The sequence below is a fragment of the Pollachius pollachius genome, assembly GCF_949987615.1.
Source record: "Pollachius pollachius genome assembly, chromosome: 3".
NCBI classification, from domain to species: domain Eukaryota; kingdom Metazoa; phylum Chordata; class Actinopteri; order Gadiformes; family Gadidae; genus Pollachius; species Pollachius pollachius.
Window position 1 is genome coordinate 14,813,396 of NC_136936.1, and position 20,312 is coordinate 14,833,707.

The window sequence follows — 20,312 nt, forward strand, 5'->3', positions numbered from 1 at the left end:
GAAAGAAATGTAGTCAAAAAGGACTTGTGTGTGTTTTCTATTTAGGCCAACATATTTATTTTAAGCACATAAAAATCTTTAATGCTGCACAAGTTGTGCAGCAGAATGTTTATGTATTCTTAGTCAAATAGTGGGAGGCAGGATAACGGGCCTGAAATAGAAAAACAATCTCGGACCCAACCTAACAATTTGCAGTAACCCTTATCTCATTGGCTGTTGCATACTTGTCCCTACTGCAACACAAAAATGTATTATGATACAAATGAACTACATTCAGACATGCACTGGCCAGATAAGAGAACTCGCTTCATCACAAATTTGTCTGATGATATCATGCAGGGACTTTTCTTTGTGGTTAAGACGGAAAAGGAAAGACATAAAGACTTTTACTAGAGCTTTTGAAAAGAGCAATAATAAAGAAAGTTTTTAAAGTGGCACAAACAGCTCTTCTTCTTCGTATGTAGGGCATCTTAATTCTTCAAATATCACAGTTGAAAAATAAGTGCAGGCCTTCACACATCAAACCCTTTCAAAAACAACGTTTTGATTCAATTTCAATAGTAAACTATATTAAAAGGTATGGTAAATATGACTAAATATCTGTATGTTTTTTTCCCAAAAGAAATGCAGAAGTATAACACTGATGACGCTAACTACTAAATGACCCAGATTAAACACGATGCCGTGCTATGTCAACCGTTACGGGCAACCAGAGGCTGGTGTATTCCCTAGAAATGGATGTGCGTCAAAGAGAGCACATGAAGCCTCCCTCATAGAGCCCTCGGAGCCGCCCACCTCCTCCTGCTTTAAATGAGCTACAGAAGGCCCCTCCTCCTCCCTCCTCGCCTACTCCCTCCTCCTCCTCACGACTCGCTCCTCCCCCTCCTCCTTCCTAATCTCCTCGCCAACTCCATCCTCCATCCCTCCTCTTCCTCCCTCAGCCCTCCACCTCCCCCACCTCCTCCTCCTGACCTCCTCCACCTCCCCCACCCTCCCTCCACCTCCTCTCCCTCCTCCTCCTGCTCCATCACTCCTTGACACAGATGAGATGATGAATAGGTTATGTAACACAGCTAACACGTTCTCAAGGTCTGTCCTCCATTTCAACAGCCAACATCAACTATTCTGATGTTGTACTTAGTGAACAGGGGCAGTGGACTACCAACGACTAGCTAACACCTTGTGTATAACTCACATAGCTCAACTAGCCTTGTTTGCGAAATGTTCTGGGTCTTATTTGAAGTAAGTCACTGTTTACTAATGTAAATCAGTTATCCGTTTTTGTGTTTACTGATTTATATTTCTGATAACTCTGCTTTAATATAAAAACAATAAAACAGAGCAGAGCACAGAAACAAAAACCAAATATATCTGACTTCAAAACATGAAACATTTAAGATGGTAATTTCAAATGTTACAATTATATAACAATCCAGGCTGTTTTCATCCATAACATTACCTTATCATAACAAGGCCTGAAAAGGGTCAGGTCCAACAGAAAGCGGAGCCAGCTTTCAAGACGTCCGTGAGAGCCTCTCTTGATGCTGGCTTGGCAAGCAGCGCAGGCTTTCATAAATACTGCACAGCCAGGGAGAGAGTCGCCCTGCACCTCCAGGTACAGCTGCACTCTGGAGGCATCATCTACTACATGCACACAACACATGGGTGTGTGTGTGTGTGTGTGTGTTTATCATCGTGTGTGTGTGTGTGTTTATTTCTGTTTATCAGTGTGTGTGTGTGTGTGTGTGTGTTTAGTGGTGTATGCTCGTTTTTATCAGTGTTTGTGGGGCCGTGTGTGTTTGTGTGTTTGTCATCAAATGTAGGAAATGGGAAAGGTATGGTGGCCGAGACGTGTGGAACAAACCCCATATCCTCACGGTTGGCTAAACACAAGCGGAAAATACAAATGCAAAGCAACATCGTGAAAGAGGAAGTCAGTATCAACTAATGTTGACAGTGAAACGGGCCGACTGTTACTGCTATTGGACAATTGTTATTTACTCCTACATTAAAACATGTAGATAGAGCAATTAAAAATATTTTGAAATTTTGTTTTCCATAATTGCGCATGTGTTTATCAAATTTATAAAGCGGTAGGAAATGCATTTTGTTAGACTAGTCTCGCACACCGCAGAAAGGGGTTGGACAAAGTACAACAGAATGAAGGACATGCATTATAACCTCTCACGCATACCACAAACACACTCAGGCACTTATTCACACAAACACACACGCAGACACACACGGATGTCTTCTCTCTTTTGATCACTCTCTCCGTCTTAAGGAACGTACAAACCACCCAGTGTGGTTAGCCTGGTGGAAGACACACTGTCCACAAGGGATGGGGGGATGCAGAGATCTTTGGAAGTTCCTAGGCACACATCTAAGTGCTCTGGTGGTGTCTGTGTGTGTGTGTGTGTGTGTGTGTGTGTGTTGTGTGTGTGTGTGTGTGTGTGTGTGTGTGTGTGTGTGTGTGTGTGTGTGTGCATGTGTGTGCATGTATGTGTGTGTGCGTGTGTGTGTGTCTGTGTGTATGTTTATGTGTGTTTGGTCTAATTTGTCATCAGTGCTGTCAGCTTGTTCCGATAGACCAGTGGCAATGGAAACGGGGTGACGTCTTATAATACAGAAAGTACACGAGGTTCCCTGGAAACCAATGAGCCGTGTGCAATCAAGCATCCCTCAGAGCACAGCAGCTGGTCCTGGGCCAGCGTGGGCCTGCATGAACCACTCCAGACCCACCCGGTCAAGACGGCACAAGCCACTGATGGAGGGTCCAGTACACTGATGGAGGGAGGGTCTACTGCAACTGATGGAGGGAGGGTCTACTACAACTGATGGAGGGAGGGTCTACTACAACTGATGGAGGGAGGGTCTACTACAACTGATGGAGGGAGGGTCTACTACAACTGATGGAGGGAGGGTCTACTACAACTGATGGAGGGAGGGTCTGCTACAACTGATGGAGGGAGGGTCTGCTACAACTGATGGAGGGAGGGTCTACTACAAGTGATGGAGGGAGGGTCTACTACAAGTGATGGAGGGAGGGTCTACTACAACTGATGGAGGGAGGGTCTACTGCAACTGATGGAGGGAGGGTCTACTACAACTGATGGAGGGTCTAGTACAAATGATGGAGGGTCTAGTAAAACTGATGGAGGGAGGGTCTAGTACAACTGACGGAGGGAGGGTCTGCTACAACTGATGGAGGGAGGGTCTGCTACAACTGATGGAGGGAGGGTCTACTACAAGTGATGGAGGGAGGGTCTACTACAACTGATGGAGGGAGGGTCTACTACAACTGATGGAGGGAGGGTCTACTACAACCGATGGAGGGAGGGTCTACTACAACTGATGGATGGAGGGTCTACTGCAACTGATGGAGGGAGGGTCTACTACAACTGATGGAGGGTCTAGTACAAATGATGGAGGGTCTAGTAAAACTGATGGAGGGAGGGTCTAGTACAACTGACGGAGGGAGTTGTTCTCCATCTGGGCCATAGATGGGCTAGGTCATGAGAAGAGCCTCACTGGCTGTGTGGTCGATCAGGACCATCCTGTCCACTTTGTATATTGTGTCTGAAAGTAAGACGGTTTAAACTGCAACATTTCACAATTCCCCTTGACTATCAACATCGGCTAATCCTTGAGCTAACACCAGAACGTATTTAGCAAGAATCTCAATCGTTGGTGGATGCTTAGCTCATAATCTAACATTATAATTAGTGATCGACCGATATATCAACCTGGCCGATTTAATCGGCCGATATTTGCGTTTTTTAAGTGTATCGTATTGGCCGGTTTTTCTTTCGTACCGGCTGATTTTATTTTTTTTATTTTCTTTGGCATGATTTACAGCCAGTTCAATAAATGTTAATTTTTTTAAATTGAGACATTGTAACATTTGTTATCATCATTGTGTCATTTTTATGTTGTAAATTGAGGGAGGCTTAGCCTGGAAATCCAGACTCACATCTAGAAAGCTGTAGGGTCTGGCAACGAGTAATGAAAATGGCCCAACTCGAGGGGTGGCATCAAGCATGCATTTGAAAATATCACTGGATAACACACATTGGATAATCGATTTGATTGATTAGCGTTCTGGGCCAGGGGAGGCCCAGAATATACATGAGTATATTGCTCGTTCCGCTGAGCAAATTCAAATTGTGCTCTCGCGAGAACTTTGGATTTCCAGGGTAGTATCGGCTCCAAATATCGGCAAGAAAATCAGTATTGGTGTATCGGTTATCGGCTAAGGCTGATGAAAAAAGATCGGTATCGGCCCTAAAAACTCAATATCGGTCAATCCCTAATTATAAAACAGGCTGCCCGGATGGAAAAAAATCATCCATTACAAAAGCCGTCAGAGCAGACCTGATGATCTGAGGTATGAGGTATCTTGCTTTACTCAAACAAATTCCTCTAGTTAAATCTCCATGTTTGAAGATGAGAGAGGTATTGTTCCATGCTGTGCCTCACAGTAAGCTGCCACTAGGAGCATGAGCCCCATCAGAGGCAGTGGCTCAGAGAACCAAACACGACACGAAGAGAGAACACATAGGATCAGTTCAAATAATACAAAGTATATCAGAACTTATGCTGTGCGTGTGTGTGTGTGTGTGTGTGTGTGTGTGTGTGTGTGTGTGTGCGTGCGTGCCTATGTGTGTCTGTGTTTGTGCATGTGGGTGGTTTGGTGTCTGGGTGCAGGCTAGCAACTTTGTGTGGTTATTATACCACACAAACATGAATTCAAACAACACTGCCTGCCATGACAGTGATTGCAAATGCAAAGGAGGCATGCATAAGTCTTCCATATACCATGTCCATGTAAAACCAAAGATGTAGCCTTTGGGACAACACACACATCTGTTCATCAGATACAGCTTCATCTTGACATCCAGTGTTGATACGACCTGCACCCAGGAACAACATACGCCTTCACCTAGTGATTTATTTTTCATATTTCCGTATTCGGATCTAGCCTATATTAGAATGTAGCCTCCACGTGCGCACACACAAACACACACACATGAACACACACAAGCACACACACACACACACACACACACACACACACCAAAGACAACAGTGAGGCTTTAATTGCAATCTTACACCACTCCCCTGACCACTCGACCGCGGCATTAGCCTGCTAAGTGCATCGTCGTCCATTTGCTTATCAGCAACACAAACACGGTCCCGCGCGGTGACTCAGAGCATAAAGTCAGTTAGGAGGTAGAGGAAGCTGCTCCGGCCCTGCACAACTCCGTCATGAGCCAATCATAAACCTGGATATCCAATCTATCATATATTGATGATATAATGCTATCATGATGCTATTATCCAACATTTTAGCCATTAGAATTATTGATATCATCATTATTATTATTATTATTATTATTATTATTATTACTATTATTATATGATCGGTAGATTATTAATATTATTATTAGTATCAATAATGTTTGTATTTGTATGATCATTAATATTATGGTTTATTATGATTGTATTATTTATTCGTACTCATGTTTGGGCAAAGCTGTCCCAAATTGTATGTCCATCACTACAAATCATGCAAACGACGTGTTGTGATGGTAAGAACTAAGCTACACGCCTGACGCGTGACTTTGAATGGGACAAGTGTCCGAGCTCTGACCTGGTGGTCCCGCGGAATGCAGGGCAGCGAGGTCCTGCGGTGGGACTTGCTGTTGCTCTGCGCTTGAGCCATCATCTCCGAGGCCGCTATGGAGCTGGACCTCCGTCTCCGCTTGAAGACCGGGATGTCCTCCTCCTTCGCCCCGGTCACAGAGCCACAGCACCCCGTCCCGCTGGTCCCTGAGGCCGGCAGGAGCCGGTCAGCATACCTCGCAAGCAAAACCCCGAGCAGCCCCAGCAGGTAGGCCAGGTAGGGTCTCCAGCAGGCCCCGACTCCTCTCAGAGACACGAGTGAGACCACCCGGATGCCGCTGATGAAGACAAGCGAGGACACTCCCTGGGCCAGCCCCGTGACGACCAGCAGAGTCCCACCGGCCAGGCAGCCGAGGACCACCAGGGTGACCGGGAGAGACACAAGCTGCTCCTCTGCACCTCGGCCGCGGGACGGGAGGCTCTGTGCCGCCGCTTCGCTCAGGCAACACACCGCCAGCGACCACACCGCCGTCCGGACCCCTACCCCCCGGCGACGCAGATAAAGCCCGATCCAGAAGAAGGCACATGCGAGGGTAAACACGGGAGAAAGCAGGTACCACGCGGCTAGGAGGAGCTCAGCAGCGCCGCTCGCTACCGCTGCTGCTGCACAATGAAGACGACGACGAACAGGACGGGACTCGCTGCTATTTTCGTGGCTGTAATGTAGTGCGCCTACCAGGCCTGCGTCCCAACCGACCAATCTGAGCAGCAGAGCGAGAATAAGCGAGACTGAAGCCACGCAGACGGCAGACGACGCTCTTCGGAAACTCCTCCATGTCACTGCTGCTCCGCTACTCGGCCACGACTGATGGTCGTCGGCGTCCCGTGGCAGGGGCTTCACACGTGCTCTTACATAGCCGCCGCGCTCCAACGCCGCCCGAGGATGTTTTTCATGCGCGCTCCGCGACGAACCTCTGTTGTCGCTGTCTGCATCCAAGGCCATCTCCCTATCAGCCAAGTCGGAAGGGTTTGACCGTCCTGGAGATTGGCAGACAAATAGGTGCAGACTGTGTGAGGGTCTCTCAGGGCATTATGAAACGTAGCTTAATAGGGCTAATAAGGCAGTGTTTTGGGGAGTGTGTTACCTGTGGTACCCTCAATCAGATTTCCAAAAACGCAATCAACAATCAACTCAAACTAGACTAGTCGCTCAGGGAATAACACAAATGACCCCCCTCATCAAGGAATAAATACATTTGGAAGTTTGAAAATGTCTAATTTCCCTAATGTTCAGTAACTCCTGTTGATCAACCTGTGTGCACCAAAACACAGCCTGGCTTCAAACTTCTGGTTTCATAGGCCGGGGTCTCCTCTCTCTCTCTCTCTCTCTCTCTCTCTCTCTCTCTCTCTCTCTCTCTCTCTCTCTCTCTCTCTCTCTCTCTCTCTCTCTCTCTCTCTCTCTCTCTCTCTCTCTCCCCCTATCCCCTCCCCCCCCACCTCTCTCGCCCTCTGTCTCTCTCGCTCTCTCTCTTTCTTTAGCGCTTTCTCTCTCTTTTCCTTCCGCCCTCCCTCCCATTAGACACTATCCCTTTTTGTGTCGCTCCGGTAACTCCACCGTCACGTTTCAGCCCCAAAACGGGTTTGTTGTTTTTGTGGCTGGGCGACGCGCGCGCGCGCGCGCACACACGCACAAACACACACACACACACACACACACACACACACACACACACACACACACACACACACACACACAAACATTCTCCCTCCTACTTAATGCAGAGTGGATGGGAGCCATGTTTAGAAGGAGATTTCCTGACCTGTGGTTGTTGGATCTGCCCCGCAGCTCCTGAGGAAGTTATCCAACCAATCATAACAAACAACACTCAATTATACCGGCAATAGTATGGATGTGGAGATACAGCGACTATAATTATGAAGCTGTTCATTAGCATAATTCATATTTCGGAATACACTCTACAAACACACGCCTTGTAAATCAGCAGGACCTCATATTTTACAGGTTTACTAATCCACCCTTGCATTTAGCACATGCATCAAGATTTAATTTCTGTATGGGATTCTCCAAGAGTGCAATTTGTATTAGTTACACTACACAGTTTATTATTTTACACACACACACACACACGCACGCACACACACACACACATACACACACACACACACACACACACACACAAAGCATCACACTCAGTAGAGCTAAATCATAGTTTTTTTTCTACAGGAATTAGGATGGTATAATTTAGCCGTCCTAATCCACAAATGCACTGTGGTCCTGGCCTGCTGTGGGTGAGGGTCTGGGACGCTGTGGCTCTGGCGGCTGGATAGCCCACACCTGTCTGGCCTACTTTCCCCCTGAGAGGATTACTATCACAGGCAGTTTGATCCCATGAAGATTTTCATCTTTAGAACTCATGCAGCCGGCTATTATTTGGTCGATCTTCGGTCCAATACTGTTTCAAACTGTCTGAAACTATTGAAAACAGCTTGATGGATTAAAGCATTTCGATGTCATGTTCCACCAATGATATGGAGGTAACCCAATAAAGTGAACCACCATATTTCAGCTGTCTGCTCGTAGGTTATTTTGCTCTCTGTATTGTGTTCGTAAACGATGTGAATCCTGTCATCTTTACTTTAATTAATGAGCGTTTACATGTTTTAAAAATCAGCGCATGGAGGAATTTATTCAGACGTCATTTAAAAACAGCTGTCAGCTGTTTACATTGGACTACTTGAATCGCGCGTGAGTTTTGTGACTTTATAAGGCAAGTGTTCACACTTTGTTTCCGAGCCGCTGTTCGCCTCTTGGTGATGTACATCAGCCCCTTAAACACAAGGCAATCTCTTTCTTGGCAGGGGTACCACACGATAATAACACAGGTTGACCTTTGCTCTGCGAGATGCTTTCCAGAGCACCATGCTCCGCTTGTGTGGAGGAAGTGTTGCAACGCACTCATCTGTCTTTGGAGCGTGAGCCAAGTGCAATCTGGGACGGTGATTCTATCAGCGTTTAGATCTTGGAATTATTCCACAGAAAATGGCTTTTCACAGCATGCATCATTGTGTACGCCACATGTAAACATTTAATTTAATCATCAACATGCAATTTTATGCTAAGGGCCCTTTTGTAATCAGGCCGTTAGATAAGTGTAGGCCTACCCATAATAATAACACTTGGATATCATGGTTATGTCATTAGATTGCTACAATTACACCATTGATCCAAGCCTAAACTGAGTTGTTAATTTTCAGCCTCAAAGTCTTTCCACTCTAAAACCTTAAGCCACAGGATATGACTGCCTAAAATCACTCTACAAGACACTGCAACATCAGAGGACAATATTTGAAACCTGGCAGGGACACCAGTTAACTCATGAGCCAAAACGATGGTAAGAAGAACGCTTTCAGATTTCTCACCCTTTTGAAATAATGAGTGAGCTTTACTCTGAATAGAGAGGCTTGTTATTTTATTCTTTGTTGTTATTCTATTTAAATATCTGTTTAATTGCTTTTATTGGAATGCTGCTCAAAAGTTAATTACAAGTCACAGTCCCATAACACACACACACACACACACACACATACACACACACACACACACACACTCACACATACACACGACCCATTCGTATCATCCGCCACTTTTAACACGACATTTCTCTCATAAAAATGTTAAATACAATTCCATCTTTGATAAAATGCTTCTTTTCCTTATCCGTGAAATATTTGAGGGTTGTTGTAACGTGTTTGAATAAGAGCACAAATGAGTCCTAATGGTAAAGTTGGGGAGAACCAGACGTCAGGAGAGCAGTCAGTCGGCCAGGAACAACAGGTTGTCTTTGCCCCTGGAAGGAGAATGGGCTGCTGCTTCAGCTTTTTGTGCGTCAGGATTTATGTGTGTGTGTGTGTGTGTGTGTGGGTGTTTGTTTATGTATGAGTGTCCCTCTGTGTATTGTATATATCTTTAATCTGAAATGTGAATTGCTGCAATAAGCGGTAAGTGTGTGTGTGTGTGTGTGTGTGTGTGTGTGTGTGTGTGTGTGTGTGTGCGCAAATGTGTGTTTGTGTGTGTGTGTGTGTGTGTGTGTCAGAGGTGAGAAGTGCGGAGTGTTTCTCCAGAGGCTCTGCAGCAGGGCGATGACGTCCTCTCTCACTTCCTGTCTCTGACGCTCCATGTTTTGCCAAACATTGGCCATGTTATGTGAACGCTGCGGTGCACGGCGGCAGCCAGCCTGGACACTCTTTCAATAAGGAAGCGGCGTTCAACATGTATTTAGAGGGTGTTTGTTTGAATCCCACATGAGGCCTAAAACAGGGAGAAGTTTGTCCATTCACTAGATTGTCATAAGACTTCTTTTCCTACAATAAATATAATAATCTCTTTCAAAACGGTTCTGTTTGAAAGAGAGGAGGTCTATCTACCTCCTGTAGTTCACCCTCATCCCAGAACAAAGAACTCAGATCTTCTGCCTTTCTGTATTTCAGTAACTTCACTGCCTCCCTCTAATCTATTTATAAACCCCCTAAGGTACAAAAACGATGCTTAAACCAATCAGCTGGAAGACAGAGTGAGGAGAGCCATTTTAATATTGTGGCTATAGTGGCAAGACATTAAAAAGTTGTTTTCTCACTTTTCCCACCGAAAATGATTCTGCCGTAATGTGATTACAGAGTCTGGGAATGGCACCCGACATTATTTTGAATAAACAGCCATGAATACTTTCAGAATCTCCCACAATTGCAAACAGTAAAACTTACCAGCAGCCTTTACTGGCTGTTAAGCAAGCAAACTGTACTGAAAATACATTAATAATCACTTTTACATGAACTAGGTAATCTGTGCTTTATTAAATAATGTAAGGAGAAGAGTAAACAATTCATTCTCGGTATTAAATTGAAATGACACACCCCCTCTCACACAAACACACTTAGACTATGTAACAGAATGCTTATATAAAGCATACACACACACACACACACACACACACACACACACACACACACACACACACACACACACACACACACACACACACACACACACACAGCACAGTTTACTGCTGGTTGCCAAGGACACATCTCAAACAGTGGTGCTGTTCACAAACAAAAAATGACCTGGAACATTTCTCAAAGTTTCTCAACGGATGAAAACGCTGATTCAGTAAGTTACGTGTTTGTGGCTGAAAGGTTCGACTTGCAATAACTTATATTCGGCTGTTTCGCAACAACAAGTAAAGGCGGTTCTGTGAGCAGAGGCTTCAGATGCGATGCAAAACAGATGGGATTTCATGCGAGGGGGAAATGGGCTGAGATATGGGCGTAGAGAAGTGAAGGGGGATGCAGAATCACTAATGACACAAGGCCATCACATTTCCATTCCCTTTTTTTATTGCCAACCTCAGCTGGGAAGCCTGAACTAAAAGCAACAATGTTTTATCTTGTCTCCTAAAATATTGCCGTCAAGCAAACAGCAGATATATGGCTTATCATGGGGGCCATTGAAGCTCATCGTTGCACAGAAATCCTGCGGCCTTCCTGTTCAGTCACCTCTGTGTCACGCGCTGACCAGCTGCCCCCAGATTCCCTTAAGACGTCCTTGTCAACAGAACCTCTCCGGGGTAATCGGTCGTGTGAGGACAGCACTGTGGACCCACGGGGGTGTAGATTTACCTCATCACCTTGAAGGGTCCTAAAGTCAACCTGGTCCATCAATCACAAATACCTTTCATAACCACCAGCGTCATGCAACACCATCCAATCCCAGGCTTAGCACGAGAACCCATGGCATACCCCAACGCAATAAACACATTACACGAATGAAACACTTTCCCTGCAGTGCTTTCCTGCAACCCACTTGTTCCGGCGTCTTCATTAATATCAATAGCGAGGCCCTCCACACCTGCTAACAAACGGTGAATAAACCTTGTGCTTAAAAAATGGACTAATCTCGTTGTAGATCTCACCCGGGATGGGGCAGGAAGCCCAGCCAGAACCCTGCTCCTACCTCCTCCATGGGCTTCTGCTAGACAAGCCTCTTTCCGGGACGACGCAAGGTCCTTAAGGTAGCAGCATGATAAGCGGTGGCAGCCGGACCTCCAGGAATCTGTGGAAACAAAGTCTGCTGCTATATCAGGACACTGATTGGGCTTGTTGTTGTTGCTGATGTTGTTGAGTGAGTGTGTGGTGTGGTGTGGGGAGTCATGCATTTGTGTGTGGTATGTGTGTGTGTGTGTGTGTGTGTGTGTGTGTGTGTGTGTGTGTGTTAGGGAGTTTTTTATTCATTCAGAGACATATCGAAAAAATGCAATTTAAACTGAACAAATAACACGTTGATTGTTTTGAAAGCCTGACATGAATCAGGGTGAATGAGTATCCCTATGGCTACTCGACTACTTTGAAGCTCTAGAATGATAAAAGCATTAAAGATGAAGTGACTTCTGACGTAGCAGAATAATATGGATTTATATCTTATTTAGTAAAAATAATGACGTCATGTATTTGAATTCAAAGCAACTCTGAATATTAACAGAACCAAACAGAAAAATAAACCAGAAGGAATGGGAATAAGTCTGTGTATTAATCTTGGTATCTGTGTTGACTGTGTGTTTGAGCGTGTGTGTTCATATGCCATGCAGTAAGCTTCAACGACCAGGCCTGAGCACTGCACACAAATTGTCCCCAATTCCGCTGTCTGATTAAACGGAGCGCCGGGCTGCCTGGGAATACTGCTGCCATTCCACAGGCATCTCAAGCTGGGAAACACCACCCACACACAGGAGACAAAGGCACACACACACACATGTGCATGCACACACATGTGCATGCACACACACAAAAATACATATGCATAAACACACACAATGCACATGCATCCTCAACCACATGCACACACACATTGACTGATAAACCATTCATTATTCCCTTTAAGCCAGCCAAATAAGGGACTGAGCAGCATGGGTGAAGAAACATACCCATATATGTACCATAATGCAGTTGCCATGATGATGAAATCATGAATTAAACAACACTATGGTCTAAAGGGGGTCACCACGCACCCCTTGAGGCAAATCTAAAATGGAAATGGCTCTTATTCTTTTTTTCTTTTTGTGTGCGCAAAACTGAGCTGAGGTATATTTGAAGAGAGACAGAGAGACAGAGAGAGAGAGAGAGAGAGAGAGAGAAACACACACACACATACACACACATAGGCAGACAGACAAACAAATAGACAGAGAAGAGACTCTTACGAGCGAAACAAAGAAGAACAGTGCTATTAACAGCTTGACCGTTTAAGTCTGATCTATAGACCAGACTTTTGTCTGTGTATGTGTGTGTGTGTGTATACCAAACTTTTGTCTGTGTATGTGTGTGTATGTATGTATGTTTGTGTGTGCCTGTGGCCCCTGAGAGCCTCTTGTTATTCCACAGACAAGGATCCTATTCAGCGCTCAACGTTGTGTGCCTGTGAACATTATGCTAATAGTCTGTGCCGTACCTGTTTGCTATTCATAATGTTTTGTTTGTTGTCCCAATACAGCACGGCCAAGTGATTGGTTTATTATTTGACCACGACTCACAATGTGCCGCGAGCTCTGTTTAAAACTGCCAGGGACCTGTGTGTTCACTGTCCAAGAAGCTGTCCATACAATTTAAGTTACATTGGACACCTTTTAATTTAAACAAATATTGAAGCAGCTAAAAACAGATTTAGATTAAGACTATTCTATTTGATTTTAAAGGTTACCATTTGGATGAACCAGCCAGAGGAAGCTCGATATTGAAAGTATCTAACCAAAATAAATCACACCTGTCCCTTCAGGCCACCCTCTTAAGCCCCAAAAACACAAGCTTGCTCCGCTAGCTTAAGTAATAGTCCTCCTGCCTAGCCTTGTGAAAGACTCCGGTCACGCACGATGAGAGCACAGGCAGATGTAGCCGGGCAAGTAGGTAGACAGACAGGTACCTGTCTGTCTAGGCAGACAGGTACCTGTCTGTCTACCAAGTAGGTAGACAGACAGTTAAGCCATCCAATCATTTCCGAAGGAAAGGATTCGTTAATTACAGCCATGCAACAGCCATATATACCTGATGTGTATCCATTTTTTGTGAGAGAATTTAATTTATTGATGCTTTTGGATGTAAAGAATTTGAACAAATATGACAAAAATGCCTCTAAAATAAATTCTATCCTACCTTTAATTGCACTTAAGTTGGAAATCTATTAATAGTAATTCAAAGTGTTTTCCCCCTCTCATGAACAGGAGCTAGGCTACTGTAACTCAATATAAGTGGATGATGGAAAGTAAATGCTTAACCAGCAAGACATGCAATTGTGAATTTGGAATTAAACAACTCCTCTAAATCTGGGTAAGACAGGCAAACAGAAATGTACAGATATCTCGACTCATCCCTTTGTGAGTATGTATGTGTGTAAATATGTGTGTGAATGTGTGTGCATTTGAATGTGTGCTTGTGTGTGTGTATCTGTGTACATGTGATAATGTATATGTGTGTGTGCAGGGCTACACATTGCTTCTGATGTTAGTACAAGTGACCAACAAGACCACCTTCTTTCCTCCTCCATCCCCCCATCCCTCCATCCCTCCATCCCTCCAGCTCCTCTCCCTCCACGGTACCATGCTGCTGGCCCAGGGTGAACTGCAACAGGCACAGGTCACAAGTTCAAGGCCTCACCTCAAATTGAAGTGGTAAACGACGAGGATAAGGATTTGAAATAGAGATTGAAAATATACATTGTACACAGAGAATACGGTATTTCCAAATATTTAGAACATAATAATACAATTGATTATTAGGGTGTTATTGTAAAAAAATAAACATGGGCTATTTTCAACTATTTGGTTGAATATTAAATCAATGTTGCAATCTGGTACATAATAATTTAATATGCAATATATGAAAAAGCACATAGAGCCGTCACAATTTCTAATTGGGCCAGGAATTTTGCATTGATTGATTCCAGATAAAAAGTGAGTTGTATGGTCTACATTGAGATGTTGTGTTAAAAGGGGTGAATCTGTAGCATTTAACGACAAAACATAAAACAAAACAGAGCATAGCACTATCTGCTTTGTTATGAGAGGAAAATTCAATTGACTGTGCTTTACACTATTGTAATGTCTTCTTCCCTGATGTCAAAAAAGCAATCGCGTAGACACTGTGTGTGTGTGTATGTGTGTGTGTGTGTGTTTGTGTGTGTGTGTGTTTGTGTGTTTGTGTGTGTGTGTGTTTGTGTGTGTGTGTGTGTATGTGTTTGTGTGTGTCTGTGTATATGTGTGTGTGTGTGTGTGTGTGTGTTTGTATGTGTGTGTGTGTGCTGAACAAAATACGGAAATGATAAAGAGAAAGTGAATAAAATAACTAGTAACAACTTAATCCCCCAACTTTCGACAACACATACGCAATCCACCCTCCCCTCTCTCTCGATCTCTCTCTCCCTCCCTCCTTCCTGTATTCCCCTTCCTCCCAGACTGTCTGGTTCTTATCGAGCACCTTCCCATCGGAAAGCTCAACAGAAGAATCAAGAGAAACACAACAGGGATAAATCTTGTTCTAGACTCAGTGACCGCCTACGAGTCAACTCCTTTTCCCATGCACCCCCCAGCCAAATGTTTTCCAAACTCTAAACAGTTTATTTTTACAAAGAGGAACCAATGGAAGAACAGATACACTGAGCGTGTGGAGGATATGCCTTATTCTGCACATTAAATGATTTAGGCTTGAGAATGGAGAATGTTCTCGATACATAAGATATAGCTGTTTCTTTCAGCACTGCATGCATCGTGCTCGGACCATTACACCTAAAATAAGAAGACTACCAGAGCTTCAAAACAAAAACTTATGAGTATTGTCATTAGACAAGAAGGCGTGGCGTGATACTTTGAGTCGATGTGAAAGCGATGAATTGCAACCAGGAGCGCCAATACGACTTTAAATAACTCGCAAATGCATAATAAAAATAATATTAGACCAGGGTATTTAAGATGTATTCTCCTTGAGATTCTGCATAATGAATCTGACATGAGATGCTGCCATTAATTCCAGTGCTGGCTTATTTCTAGCTGGAGAAAATGGCAACTACCGCTGCATTATAATGTTATAGAGATAATGTCTCTTTTGGAGTTGTGAAATGAAACAAAGATAGATTTATAGCCGTATAGGGAGGGATGGCCCCACAGCTACACGGACCCGTCTGATGTCTTTAGAACCAGAAGGATCATGTGAAAATGCTGTGGCCGGTTTGGCCAGGAAACCTCACATATCGCTCGCTGGTATCCCACAATTCCCACTTGAGGTTCTATGCTAGGTTTGTGAAGCTCTGCTTCCCAGTAAATGTATAGAAAATAATTCTGGGGTAATCCGTTGGGAGTGAGGTCTGGGCCAGCCTCTGTGAACCAGAAACATCATGTTTCAAACCTCATGCGGAGGTCACTGTTATATATATATATATATATATATATATATATATATATATATATATATATATATATATAGATATATATAGATATATAGATATATATATACAGTGGGGCAAAAATGTATTTAGTCAGCCACCAATTGTGCAAGTTCTCCCACTTAAAAAGACGAGAGAGGCCTGTAATTTTCATCATAGGTAAACCTCAGCTATGAGAGACAAAATGAAAAAAAAAATCCAGAAAATCACATTGTCTGATTTTTTAAGAATTTATTTGCAAATTATGGTGGAAAATAAGTATTTGGTCACCTACAAACCAGCAAGATTTCTGGCTGTCACAGACCTGTAACTTCTTCTTTAAGAGGCTCCTCTGTCCTCCACTTGTTACCTGTATTAATGGCACCTGTTTGAACTCCTTATCAGTATAAAAGACACCTGTCCACAACCTCAAACAGTCACACTCCAAACTCCACTATGACCAAGACCAAAGAGCTGTCAAAGGACACCAGAAACACAATTGTAGACCTGCACCAGGCTGGGAAGTCTGAATCTGCAATAGGTAAGCAGCTTGGTGTGAAGAAATCAACTGTGGGAGCAATTATTAGGAGATGGAATGCATACAAGACCACTGATAATCTCCCTCGATCTGGGGCTCCACGCAAGATCTCACCCTGTGGGGTCAAAATGATCACAAGAACGGTGAACAAAAATCCCAGAACCACACGGGGGGACCTAGTGAATGACCTCCAGAGAGCTGGGACCAAAGTAACAAAGGCTACCATCACTAATACACTACGCCGCCAGGGACTCAAATCCTGCAGTGCCAGACGTGTCCCCCTGCTAAAGCCAGTGCATGTCCGGGCCCGTTTGAAGTTTGCTAGAGAGCATTTGGATGATCCAGAACAGGATTGGGAGAATGTCATATGGTCAGATGAAACCAAAATAGAACTTTTTGGTAAAAACTCAACTCGTCGTGTTTGGAGGAGAAAGAATGCTGAGTTGCATCCAAAGAACACCATACCTACAGTGAAGCATGGGGGTGGAAACATCATGCTTTGGGGCTGTTTTCTGCCAAGGGACCAGGACGTCTGATCCGTGTGACGGAAAGAATGAATGGGGCCATGTATCGTGAGATTTTGAGTGAAAACCTCCTTCCATCAGCAAGGGCACTGAAGATGAAACGTGGCTGGGTCTTTCAGCATGGCAATGACCCCAAACACACCGCCCGGGCAACGAAGGAGTGGCTTCTTAAGAAGCATTTCAAGGTCCTGGAGTGGCCTAGCCAGTCTCCAGATCTCAACCCCATAGAAAATCTTTGGAGGGAGTTGAAAGTCTGTGTTGCCCAGCAAAGGCCCAAAAACATCACTGCTCTAGAGGAGATCTGCATGGAGGAATGGGCCAAAATACCAGCAGCAGTGTGTGAAAACCTTGTAAAGACTTACAGAAAACGTTTGACCTCTGTCATTGCCAACAAAGGGCATGTAACAAAGTATTGAGATGACCTTTTGTTATTGACCAAATACTTATTTTCCACCATAATTTGCAAATAAATTCTTTAAAAATCAGACAATGTGATTTTCTAGATTTGTTTTTTTCATTTTGTCTCTCATAGCTGAGGTATACCTATGATGAAAATTACAGGCCTCTCTCATCTTTTTAAGTGGGAGAACTTGCACAATTGGTGGCTGACTAAATACTTTTTTGCCCCACTGTATATATACATATGTTGTTATTTAGGATGGTTAGTTTGTTGTGATTAAAGTTTAGTTTGTTTTTTGAATTTATAATATCCCAAATAACGACCCAATTACCCAGATTAATATGTTTTCCGAAACTATACGATAACATTGAGGTTATTCAACCCATTTTAGTTGAAGGACACCATTCCACATGTGTGTGTGGGACACGGGCCGTGTGTGTGTGTGTGTGTGTGTGTTTTTTTATGTGTGTGTGTATGTGTGTGTGTGTGGGTGTGTTTGTGTGTGTGTGTGTGTGTGTGTGTGTGTGTGTGTGTGTGTGTGTGTGTGTGTGGGGGGGGGGGGTGGTTATGTGTGTGTGTGTGTGTGTGTGTGTGTGTGTGTGTGTGTGTGTGTGGACACCATAGACGAGGGATTTAAATATTTCTGCTCCATGCCCAATTAGTCTATTCCGATTTAGAGGTGCTCACAGATCAATGTGGGAGGCTTCCCCCCTCCTCAGCCATAAAGAACCTACTGATCGCTCAGAGCTCTAAAAGGACCTTGAATACCCTAAGGAATGTATGTATTGCACAACAGCGGCGTGTGTGTTTGTGTTTGTGTTAAATGGATGTCGATGTGAATTTGTGCTCTGAAGCACGCTCGCATGCTACAACCGTTTCTTCTTTACCCCAATGTGAAAATCAATACTAAGTGTAGGGCTGCTAGGGTGACACAGAGGAGCCAGACTGCCAGTATGTATGTGTGCGTAGATGCACAAAGGAGATGGGTTCAATAGGTTTTCCAACATACGGAGCACTCCAGCAATTGGATGCACGTGGTACACATTCGAAAATGAATATCAATATACGTGCAAAGTCTTGTGCAAGTGTTAGCTTTAAGAGATGCTTACACACAAACATTTCCATCGCGGTTGTGGAGGTCTTCCTTTGGCTAGATTTCGGTGACGTCCGTAATCCTTTCCTATGAGCAACAATGTGTCTTTTGGCAGTCACTATCACTGAGCTTGTGAGGATTCATGCAGCAAATATATCTTCAGCCTTGAAACTTAAAGAGAAAGAGAAAACTTGACTCCCAATTTAACCTGACCTGAATATTTGCTTAAAGAGATGGAAAGTGTTCCTTTACGTTTGCTATTTCTTAGAGGCTTCTAGATGTCTGCTGCGATAAGCATGTTTCTATTCAGGGAACCACGCAGCATCATGTGTGTCCACGGCACACAGGGTCTCACGTGTTCTGCGTCTTGATTCTATATTTGTGCTTGCATGTGCGCAGCACAAAGCGTCACGTTAGAAGCAGGTGTGCTCCACAAGGTGTTGAAGGTGAAAACTAACTGAGGTGTTGGATGATTCATACTGGCTTCTGTAAAACATTTGCATCCCATGCCCTCAGAGATCAGGCTCCGGAACTATGATCAGACTTATTACTCTTCCACTATAAAAAATTGATAATAATCAATAATTATTCATGTAATCTACTCTACTGTGTGTATGGTTTGTGTTTATAGGTGTGTGTGTGTGTGTGTGTATACATGTGTATGTATGTGTATTCCATTGTATGTCCGTAAACAATCAACAGAGATACACAAAGCCTCTTAAATCAAAAAAAATTGACAAACCTTTTCTCAATATTCTTTAACTAAGACGTGACTGTATTTTGTTAGATGTCTGTCTATACATAGTACGGCTGCCGTATGTAAGTTTATTATTTAGGGCCACAAGCCACCCTGCACTTACTGGGACAAAATGAACGTGTTCTCTTCCCCTAATACATAACAGATCACATCTCTCCTCCATGCACAAAGACACTCTAGCAATGGACACGAAATGTGTTCGTGCAAGATGACAGATGAAGACATCCTCCAAGACCAGCAGGTCTCTGTCTCTCCTCTGCTCTCCTCCATTGGTGTGCCCTCTGTTTGTCGGCTCTTTGAAAAGCCCTTCATTCACGCGGCTTCCATCTGACGCTAGCTCTGATGTCACGGCTGGCCCAATTTCTCCCCCTCTCATTGGCCAAGGCAGCCGCTGACGGTGTGCTCTGGGCCTGACGCACGCAGAGAAGGCGTCACCGGCCCCATGGTGGAGCTGGCCTGCCTCGCCTCAGCACTGCTCTGTCATTAACCGCCTTCTCCCTCGTCTTCTTCTTTGACCTCTTCTTCTTTTTCTCATAAGGGAATTCTCATTAATCCCCTCCAGATTGATTGCCTGCTTAAAGGCAACAACCCACTAAAGATGCGGTCAATAAGGCATCAACACAACCAGGCTGTATCATTGTGTCATGGGATCGGGGGCTTTACCGCTGACATGATTGACCTTAACCATCTTATATATTTTCAATATCCCAATTTTATATTCGTCACAGAAACAGATGACACATACCGGCCAGCTGACAGACATAGCTTCATTCAACACCGCTTTCATTTATTTTTTTACATTCTGCTTCCAATCCATAAAGAAAAACGTCATTCATCCAAACACGGAGCTGCCAGCCGTAAGCCCGGCGCTTACAAAACACCGTATCGATCGGGCTAC

General features: G+C 44.1%; 1 protein-coding gene across 2 annotated transcripts in view; it reads right to left on the bottom strand.

Annotated features, from left to right (window-relative positions):
• LOC307073987 (cGMP-inhibited 3',5'-cyclic phosphodiesterase 3A-like) overlaps positions 1-6,628 on the bottom strand; it is a gene marked incomplete at its 5' end in the record, with an annotated part of 38,451 nt that extends 31,823 nt beyond the window's left edge. For both annotated transcript variants that reach the window (XM_079733964.1, XM_079733963.1), the window contains one exon: positions 5,654-6,628. In XM_079733964.1, coding sequence (XP_079590090.1) covers positions 5,654-6,628 — 975 coding nt within the window. The remainder of the gene's footprint in view (positions 1-5,653) is intronic.
• Positions 6,629-20,312: the final 13,684 nt, after the last annotated feature.